The following is a 10,625-nucleotide window of genomic DNA, read 5'->3' as shown; positions in this document are numbered from 1 at the left end:
GAAAGCAATTTATAATCTTTTCAGCACAATAAGTATTAACAATATAAACCTTAATAATAAATATTTATTATTAAGGTTTATACTAAATTAACTTTTGAAGCTGATATATATCAATTAGAAAGCAGTTTGTAATATTTTCACCTTCAGTAGACTCACAAGTTTCTTCGGGATCTCCCCTTTAAAATTGTTGAAGCTCAGATATCTAATCATTTTTCGGTTAGTAGGAAGCAACAATCTTGATTATCATAACTTGAAAAAAAACTTCTAGGTGCTTCTTACAGATGTGTTAGACTCTTAAGCTCATCATTTTCAGAAGGAAGAAGATATCTCAAATTACTACAACAAAAACATATAACTAAATAAATTACATAAAAATGACCCATTATCTCATAATCTAGATTTAAAACAAAAGAACATACAATATTTTAAGGCGTTTGAGCCATCCGAATATAATTCGATCATACATGAGTATAACATTTCCCCTTTGATATATATAAGCTGCAAAAGTTAATTTAGCATAAACATTAATAATAAATATTAACATAATGTAATTATTTAAATATATTAACATATAAAAATATCTAATCTTAATTAACATAAACCTTAATAATAAATATTAACCTAATATAATTTAACAATAAAGTATAAGTAGATTTATTAGATATAGATATAAACAAGTTAAGGAACACACCTTTTAGCTTTTATCCCACATTGTCAAGAAACATAACCAAAACACTCCAATATGCATATATAAACTAACTCCATTAAGCTCTTCAACTCATGGAACTAATATATATTAAATTATGATATTAGTCCATATAGTTTTATTTTTTAAAGCATATTTTTTAAAATGCGTTTAGGGATGATGTGGACAATGAAAGATGTGTCCCTTGAAACGTGTCTTTTCACATAATGTCATGTCAACATTTCCCTTGGAATGTGCTCTCAAAGAAACGAGCATTCAGTCCATCTAGGCAAAGGAGTGTTTAATGCAACGCTTATTAGAAAGGGTGTTAGATCGATAAAATTTGAGGAAACAATGCTTATCCGGTAATATTATAATATTAGGGTGGTTTTTGGGTAAAAAAGCCCACATGGCATGCATAAAACCTTTTTCATTTAAATTTAGAAAAGCAAATAATTTTGAAATGAAATTCAGGTTTGTTAAATGTGTCCGCTGGCTGGTGTGTGGTTAGATAGATAAACATGAATTTAAAGGGACGTGCTCTCACAGGAATTGAATTTTATGTCAGATAAATAATTAGTTAATGATGTGCTTCGCCTCGTCGTTGTCATGCTTTGGGCTATTTTAGAGATAATGGTAATGAAAATACTGTACTACTTGCCATTTTTGGAACCAGACAAGCTATTTTCCTCCAATGATGGAGTTGGTACATGGGAACACATTTTGAGTGTACGAATGTAGAAGAATACCAGAAGATTTTTTCTTTTTTTAAACTTCCATAGCCATACTGAAGAGATAATTTGGGTAAAAGTTTCATCACCTTTACATCCAATAGTACAATGAAATGACTAGTTCTGGCAACCATTAATGGCATTGATCTGAACCGTTAGTCACATGGGATTGCCCATCCACGTGATAATTACCTTTGTTGTATTAATTTATTTCTATGGGCTTCACCAAGTATATGCTTTGGTGATCTCCAGCTTTCTTTACACAAATCTGTTCATTCACATTCCGCTCATGTGCAAACCAGACTGGTGTTTGTAAATACTACCCCGCCAGTACATGGAGGATATATTATATGCAGCTTGAAACATAAATTCATCATAAATATGGCCAAGGTGAGACCTGATCAACATCAATCTTCATTTATAATCAGAGCACTTATATGCCAGTGTGGTCTTCACAAACACGGTATGCTTCGCTCTATGCTTCTCTCCATGAGCTCCGTAACGCCGTTGTAATGGTCTCAGAGCTTTTTCCGGCTCAAAATACAGTTGCTATCAATTGCTGTGCGAATTTACGGCAGCTGATGCTACTTATCCCCGATGTTGTTACCAACATGAGTATGGGGACATAAAATCTCTAAATACACGGAAATCTTGACAATTTTAACACTAACAAATTGAGGTTCCCCCAAGTATTTTAGAGAAACTAAACCTTAATCTATGGAAATCTTAAAACCATATAATATGTCCCTGAGCTTTCTAATGTATAGAATTCGGTTGATATCTCAAAGAGGGAATAGAAGAAGGGTTATGATCCTTTACATTAGCAAGGGATCGTAGATATCAACAGCTTCATCCTAGTTTGATCAATGCACATTGTTCTTAATCTGTAATGGACATTTTAATGAATTGAATTGAATTGAGTAGAAAGGTACTCATAGCAGAAGAGTCCTATGTTGCTGCCTCTTCATATTTATTGAAGTACCTGTGTCCAACACATTCCCCGATACATATAGAGACATGAGCCCTCCAAATACATGAGAACATAAAAAAGGATTGAATATACTCATGTAGCGAACCCTACACGTATCCGGATGCAACACTTATTCATAATAGTGGTACAAACTACAAAGCATAATGACAAAGATATTTTTACACAAACATGCATCCAAGGGACAGAGCCACCATAAAACTTGTTTTCTTACTATTTTCGACTATGACTAAATGGCTAGCCCTGAAGTTCAGGCTCACAGACATGACTAATCACAGTGTTGTCTGGTTTAGAAGCTGATTTCTGCAATAAAAATGTGTTCTAAAATGGAAAAACAAGCTCAAAAATGTACTTATGACAGTTAACAGCAAGCATAATTTGGTCCTTTTTATTTCCTTTTGTGCGGAGGCTGTATGAAGTCCAATCTTCGAATCATGAAAAATTGAAGCATGGAACAAATAGGTCAGGAACTTGTCTTCTCTTATTATATCTATTCAGTTTGAAAAACATAAAGAATGTCTTTCTATGTCATTGTGAATGGGATTTAAATCAGGTTATCATAGAAATGCAACAGTACAGACGGACACTAGGTTTCTTACCCTTTCCTTCTTTTCAGGCTTAAAACGAAGTCATCTTCGTCTTCGTCAATATCGTTGTTGACCCGTTTCTTGGCTTTTAAATCTCCTTTCTTTGAACTCTCGGGTTTGCTACTTGGTTTCAAAGGTTTCATTGGAGTGCCGGCCCGGAGTTGCTTCTGCCTTCTCTGTTTCTTTTCGAATGCTTTTCTGGCTTTTTCAGGGGACAACAAGCCATGTTCCATCATCCTGCAAATCAAATAATGTTAATTCTTCTCCATAGCCATGCTCTACTAACAAGTAATAAATGTAATATATCCTCCAGCATATTGTTCATTAATGCAAGGTATTCACTAATTACTCTTTGAAGAGAGTGAAAACCGTGAGGTAAAGGTATTCACTAATGCAAGCTGGGCTAGAGAATTAACTAGAAGGAGGTCTCAAAGTGGCTATTGTAATCTAGTTACTTGGAGAAGCAAAAATTAGTTCGAAGTCTCGAAGAAGTAGTGCGGAGGCAAAATTTCGAGCACTTGCTTCAGAAATTCAAGTAGTATGGATTCAAAGACTATTAAAAGAGTTAGAGCTCAAAGGATCACTTCAAGATACAAAGTGGTAATCAATCAGCCATAAGCATTGCTAAAAATCCTATTAATTATGACCGAACAAAACATGTGAAGATTGACAAACACTTTTGAACAAATGTGAGAAGAAATGAAATTCTTACTTTATTGCTCTAAACTTAAATTACAATTTATAAGGAAGAACTACTCTAAGTTAGGAAATAATTCCTAAGATCAGGGAATTAGATTAGTTTACTATTTACATAAGGCAAACTCCTAGAATTAAGAAAAAAAGATATTGTTCCTTGATTCTAGGAATTCCAACACTCCCCCTCAAGCTGGTGTATAGATGTTCATCAAACCCAGCTTGCTAGTGAGATCTTCAAACATGTTCTTGTTTAGGCTCTTGGTAAACAAGTCTGCAATTTGTTGTTTAGTTGGTAGGTAGGTTATGCATACTTCCCCTGATTTGATATTTTCTTTGATAAAATGGCGATCTATTTCTACATGTTTGGTACGATCATGGTGAACCAGATTGTATGCTATGCTCACTGTTGCCTGATTGTCACAGTACAGTTTCATAGGTCTAGTGTGAGGCATTTTTAATTCCCTCATTAGTCGTTGTATCCAAATTCCCTCGCATATACCATGTGACACAACTCGATATTCAGCTTCAGCACTACTGCGGGCTACAACAGATTGTTTTTTACTTCTCCACGTCACAAGGTTACCCCACACGTAACTGCAATAACCGCTTGTAGACCTTCTATCATTCACTGAACCTGCCCAATCATCATCTGTGTAGATGTCTACATATCGGTTATTTGTTTTCTTGAAGTATAGGCCCTTACCCGGGGTTCCCTTCAAGTATCTCAACACCCTATGGACAACCTCTAGATGTTTCTCCCTTGGGTTATGCATATATTGGCTGATAACACTCACACTGAAAGCAATGTCAGGACGAGTGTGAGATAGATATATAAGTTTTCCCACAAGTCGTTGATATCTCCCCCTGTCTACTTCCTCTCCATCTTCATTATTTCCAAGTTTCAAATTGAATTCCATTGGGGTCTCTGCAGGTCTGCAACCTAACATGCCAGTATCCTTCAGTAAATCTAGAATATATTTTCGTTGAGAGATGGAGATACATGTTCGAGACCTTGTTACTTCCATTCCGAGGAAGTATTTTAGATTTCCCAAGTCCTTAAGCTCAAATTCAGTGCTAAGGAGCTCTTTTAGGCATCTGATTTCATTCGAATCATCTCATGTTAGAATGATATCGTCAACATAGACTATAATGATGGAGCATTTACCTTTCTTTGAATGTTTGTAGAACATGGTATGGTCAGCTTGTCCTTGGGTATATGCCTTTCTGGTCATAGCCTTGGTAAATCGACTAAACCAAGCTCTTGGGGACTGTTTCAACCCATATAGTGATTTCTTTAACCTGCATACCCGACCTTTTTCTTCTTCAAATCCTGGTGGAAAGTCCATAAACACTTCCTCGACCAATTCACCATTTAGGAAGGCGTTTTTAACATCCAACTGAGTCAAAGGCCAATCAAGATTTGCAGCAAGTGATAGAAGAACCCGAATAGTATTAAGTTTGGCAACAGGTGAAAAGGTCTCATCATAGTCGAGCCCATATGTCTGAGTGAATCCCTTTGCCACAAGTCGAGCCTTGTGCCTGTCAATAGTTCCATCAGTTTTGAATTTGGTGGTGAAAATCCATTTGCAGTCTACTGTTTTTTTTCCTTCAGGTAGATCCGAGATTTCCCATGTTCCATTGTTTTTTAGAGCATTCATTTCTTCCATTATAGCTTGTTTCCATTCGGGTGATTCAAGAGCTTCCTTCACATCCCTTGGAGATTTTACATGGTTAATATTTGTCACAAAGTTTTTGTATGACTTGGATAGATTTCCATAAGACACAAACCGAGAGATAGGGTGTTGGTTGCAGGTCCTTACACCTTTTCGAATAGCAATTGGGAGATCAATAGATGGAGAATCAGGGGTTACCTCTGTTGTAGAACAGTCCACGGTTGTAGATGAATTTGGCACTGCTATGTCAGTTTCAGGAAAGTAATGACGCATTGAATAAACCCGAAGTTCAGGAGTACAGAGTTGCTGAGTTTCAGGAGCAAGCTTTGGAGCAAGCTGTTGTTGTTTCTACAAACTAGGATCATCATTGTGCTGCTGGGAAGAGGGCTGTTGTGAGGGGACTATGAGGATGTCATTTGTATGAAAATTTTGTGGTAGATTAGGATCGGGTGGTGGAGTAATAAGGAGGGTATTGAGGTTCTCATCTTCATTGAGAATCTCCCCCTGAAGATGAGTTGCTGAAAAATATGGTTATGTTTCAAAGAAGGTTACATCTCGGGAAACAAATGTACAATGCAAAGTAGGTGAGTAACATTTGTACCCTTTTTGCGTAGGGGAGTAGCCAACAAAAACACAAGTATGAGCACGGGAGTCAAGTTTAGATAGGTTGGGTTGATGGTTATGGACAAAGGCTTTACACCCGAATAATTTAACCGGTAAGGTAAGAACATGGAAAAGAGGGAAAGCTTTTTGAAGGGTATTTAGAGGTGTTTGAAATTTAAGGACTTTGGATGGCATTCGGTTAATTAGGTAGCATGCGGTAAGAATAGCCTCTCCCCATAGGTATTTTGGGGTATTTGTGGTAAATATTAGGGCTCGAGCAACATTTAATAGGTGTTGTTTTTTCCTTTCCGAAATTCCATTTTGTTGTGGTATGTCTGGAGAGGAGCTTTGGTGTATGATGCCTTGTTCTGCAAGGTAAGGACTTAAAATCGAGTTGAAGTACTCTCTTCCATTATCGGTGCGGAGTGTTTGTATGGTGGAATTGAATTAGGTTCTAATCATTGAATGAAAATTTTGGAATACTTTGGGTGTTTCGAACTTTTCTTTGAGGAGATAAACCCAACAAACTCTAGTATGGTCATCAATAAATGTTATAAACCATCTAGCCCCCGTAATATTTTTCACTTGGCTAGCCCCCCATAGATCACTGTGTATTAAGGAGAAAGGTTTGGATTGGATGTAAGGTTTTAATGTATAAGGAACACGAGTATGTTTTGAGAGTTGGCAGATTTCACACTTTAAGGAATTTGGATTTTTATTTCGAAATAACAGTAGAAATACATACTTCATGTACAAGAAGTTTGGGTGTCCTAGCCTTTGGTGCCACAACATAATTGTGTCCTCATGTGAAATAGATAACGCCAAACTTCCTTTCTTATTATCTTTATTCCATATGTAGAGTCCATCATCAATCTTAGCAGTGACAATCATCTTCCCCGATTTCTGTTCCTGTACAACACAACCAAGAGCAGAAAATTCAACAACAACATCATTATCCTCAATTAGTTTACTAACTGACAGTAAATTGTAGGATAAACTTGGGACATGTAAGACTTTGTCAAGAGAGAGTTTTTCAGTGAGTTAAACTGCCCCAGTCCCAGCAACAGGCGATTATGAACCATCAGCTATTCGGATACGAGATTGATTGTGACAGGGGATGTAGCTGTGGAACAGGGATGAGTTACCTGTCATGTGGTCGGAGGCACCTGAATCTAGGATCCAAGTAGATTGATTAGTTGAATCCGAAGTAATATTCAAAGCAGCACCTTGAATAGCCAAGGATCCATAAGCAGTAGGTGTTTCAAGTATCTTGTGTAGGGCTTCGAGTTGAGATTTGGTTAGGCAGACATCGAAGGTATTTTCTGTAGAGGATGAAGTGTTGGATGATACAAGGGCTGAGGTTTTAGACTCGAAAAGATTTTCTGGTTGTTCTGCCATAGGAAGAAAACAACGCAAGAACAATTTCTAGAGGAAAAGCAGAATAGGATCGAATGAGTCCTACAGCTCTGATGCCATGAACAAATGTGAGAAGAAATGAAATTCTTACTTTATTGCTCTAAACTTAAATTACAATTTATAAGGAAGAACTACTTTAAGTTCGGAAATAATTCCTAAGATAAGGGAATTAGATTAGTTGACTATTTACATAAGGCAAACTCCTAGAATTAAGAAAAAAGATATTGTTCCTTGATTCTAGAAATTCCAACAACTTTATTTCAGAATAGGTCAACAATGGGACTGTGGAACTAAATTATATTCCTACTCAACAACTTGCGGATATTCTTACCGAAGCTCTTTCAAGAACGAGCTTTTGATGGACTTGAGACCGAGTTGAGTTTGTACAACATATACACCCAGCTTGGGAGAGTGTGGAAAGATGTCGTGATTAAAAGCCATTAAAAAAGGATTTTTTTTTATCCTAAGTTCTAATTATAATTTACTTGTACTTTATGATTAGGTTTTATCTTCTTAGAAGATTAACTTTTTTTTAGGAGATAAAGGTCAGGAAAATGATTCTAAGTTGAACTTTAGTTTTGTAATTCTCAACTTTAAAAGCATACTGTTTTTTATTATTTCAGCAAGCAATTCAAACATATGTTCTCTCTTCATTTGATTTATCACTTCCTTTCTTCTAAGAATATTTACAAAGTGCGACCTCTAGCACTGATTCTACGATGTCGGACCCGAAACCTAATCAATCTTCGTACAATACTAAGACTAATATAATGAAGATCATTAACTGATGTCAGGAAAAAGAACCCTATGGAAGGAAAATGGATAAAGTAAGCAAACTGAAATAATATAATTCATTGTATATATCGAAGATAACGGCTACAGACTTGGCCATTTTTAGCATCGATTCTTCTTTCTCAAGAGTGAGAAGAAGAACGGAGCTGTAAGGCTTAGACTAATCAATGTATCCCAGAGTAATGCAGATAACCTCTGTATATATAGGAAGATAATAATGATAATGAAGTTCAGCGTTGAACTTTTCGACATTAGGCTAGCCCAATCACTACCTCAATATGTACCTGATTCGTCGTCCCTATAAAAAAAATGCAAAGTCCATATATGTATTTTTCTGATTAACCTGCATAGTTTCTGTTTTATATTTAAGGCACCCTTAAAGTTAGCAATTTCAGGTCCCTAATACGATCAGAGAAACAATAGTTAAGCACATATGTATCAGTGGTTCATCATGTTATTTTGATATCTGTATTGCAGGGTAGAAAATACTGAAATATGGGCTCTTTTTCTTTTCTTTTTTGACAGAACTATGCACTTAAAAGAGAAGTGCAAGTTACTTTAAGCAGATAAATGTACTGTTTGAATTCAGGTAGGAAAGCTTATTTCATAGTAGAACACTCTGGGGGAGACTAAACCCTTAAAATAAGAATAGTGCTTGCCTTATACGGTACATACTGGTGCTATCATGCCTCGGAGAAAAGAAGTAGCATCTGAGAAGAGATAGGGAAATGCCGGAATAAGCGATGGTGGCAGAATATGAGACGGAAAAATATGGCTTGAATAGGTTTTTCTTCTACTACGGTATGTTACTAGGCGGAATCTTCCTAACCAAACAACTATGAAGCATCAGATAAAAGAATTGACCTTCCACTATCAAAAGATAGTATGATTGCGAGTTGCGACATGATCCTAACTCGAAAGGCATAAAAAAGAGGTCTTAGGCTTTGAACTGAGCAATATGCAAGTGGTTCAATGAGTCTTTTTCTTAAGCTTTATATAGAGTTATATACATATACAAGAAGTATTGTTACAAGAAGGAAAGCCTTACCAAGATTCTGCCATTTCACTTGTTGGTATTTGTTCAAACAGAGACTCGTAAAAGATTCGTAATGGTTCTCTCTGCCCAGAAAACAGACGTTAACATTAATTATCAGAGACAAGTTTATGGACAAATGCAGAGATTTGAGATTATATGAAGACAACCTCTTCAGGAGGATCATGTTTCTGGCCAGGCAAAGTATAAACCTTCTTCTCCCTAACTTTAGTTTTTATAGTTGCAGTGGTTTTTGATGAACTTGAACTTGTTTTCGATTTTACCTTCAAAATCAATGAAGAATCCGTACACTTCAGTGAGACGATAGACAAAACTGCCAAATCTACTAATTCATGAAAGATTAATTAAATTGATTGGCTAATCAATCCATCCATCATACGATTTACTACAGACACGCAAATCAAACCTAGAAACTTACGATTCACTTTAATCAGAAAAAAAATTGAAACCCAGATCATGAAATTGAGAAACAATAAAAAAACTAACAAATCTAAAAAAGAAGAATTTAACAAGGAAATTCGATATGGGGTACCTCTGTTTTTGTTACAACAGTTTTTTGCTTAGCATCAACGGGCTGTTTGCTGGAGCTTTCAATCTTCTTGTTGATAGCAGCATCAAATTTTGCCTTTGAAGAACCATCTTGGCCACTTTTGTTCAGCTTAACTAAATTGGCCTTGGTCTGTGTGGCCATTTTTTCTTCCAGATTTCAGTTTTTTGTTGATATGCTCACCTGATCAGACCAAATCTCTTATCTTTTTCATGTTCTTGCCTTCATTGAAGAATCTGTTTCATGTGTTTTCTCGCTTGTTGAATTAACAAATGTTGGTTCAAGTGAAAAAAGAGTTTGGTTGATATGAAGATTTAAAGAAGGTTGTCGTTTAACCAATTACAGGCGTTTTTTTTCCTGCTGAAATACATGGCTGAAGCACATCAAGTGGAATTTCTGTGCTGCCCTTGTGGTTTTATGCTTGGAATCCATTGGAGGTTAAAGGATATAACGGTCAGTTCAGAATATTCTACGAGCGATAAGAAAGGCATCTTCAACTTTCTTCACCTGCCTTTCGTTTTTCACTTACAGTTTTACTGCATTTACGGATTTATCCTTCGCACTGAATTTCATGTAGTTACTGTTTAAAACACGTCATCTCATAGTGTCTGCCCAGGACACGTGGCAGGAAACCGTTCGTTCCGCTGAGAAGTTCTTAGATGTCGAGAACTTCCATGCTCCATTTCCGATGCATGTGATATGATTTGCCTTCTCGGAAATAGTCCTACTATATATACTGATTTCATTAAGTTTGTCCCTTTAACGGTTAATTTTTTTTTTAAATTTAGTTAACGGTTAATTTGGTTTGAAATCGGTTAATTAACTGAATTAACCGAAATTAAATTTTAAATTT

At 36.0% G+C, this 10,625-nt stretch overlaps 1 protein-coding gene across 1 annotated transcript; it reads right to left on the bottom strand.

Moving 5' to 3' along the window:
- Positions 1-2,750: 2,750 nt before the first annotated feature.
- LOC120163775 lies at positions 2,751-10,120 on the bottom strand. Its single transcript, XM_039173614.1, has 5 exons — positions 9,758-10,120; positions 9,375-9,488; positions 9,220-9,290; positions 3,004-3,228; positions 2,751-2,829 (listed from the first exon to the last, which is right to left on the bottom strand). Exons 1-5 carry the CDS (start codon positions 9,914-9,916, stop codon positions 2,793-2,795), a joined length of 606 nt encoding a protein of 201 aa, XP_039029545.1. The 5' UTR covers positions 9,917-10,120; the 3' UTR covers positions 2,751-2,792.
- Between the last annotated feature and the right edge of the window lie 505 nt (positions 10,121-10,625).

This window comes from Hibiscus syriacus, unplaced genomic scaffold (genome assembly GCF_006381635.1).
Source record: "Hibiscus syriacus cultivar Baekdansim isolate YM2019G1 unplaced genomic scaffold, ASM638163v2 tig00111495_pilon, whole genome shotgun sequence".
Lineage (NCBI taxonomy): Eukaryota > Viridiplantae > Streptophyta > Magnoliopsida > Malvales > Malvaceae > Hibiscus > Hibiscus syriacus.
This window is presented reverse-complemented; position numbering and strand designations above follow the sequence as displayed.

Coding starts and splice junctions, on each gene's coding strand:
- LOC120163775 (XM_039173614.1), bottom strand. CDS start 9,916: ATGGCCACACAGACCAAGGCCAATTTAGTTAAGCTGAACAAAAGTGGC. Junction 9,489..9,757: donor CTGTTGTAACAAAAACAGAG/GTACCCCATATC, acceptor TTGATTTTGAAG/GTAAAATCGAAAACAAGTTC. Junction 9,291..9,374: donor AACATGATCCTCCTGAAGAG/GTTGTCTTCATA, acceptor TTTTCTGGGCAG/AGAGAACCATTACGAATCTT.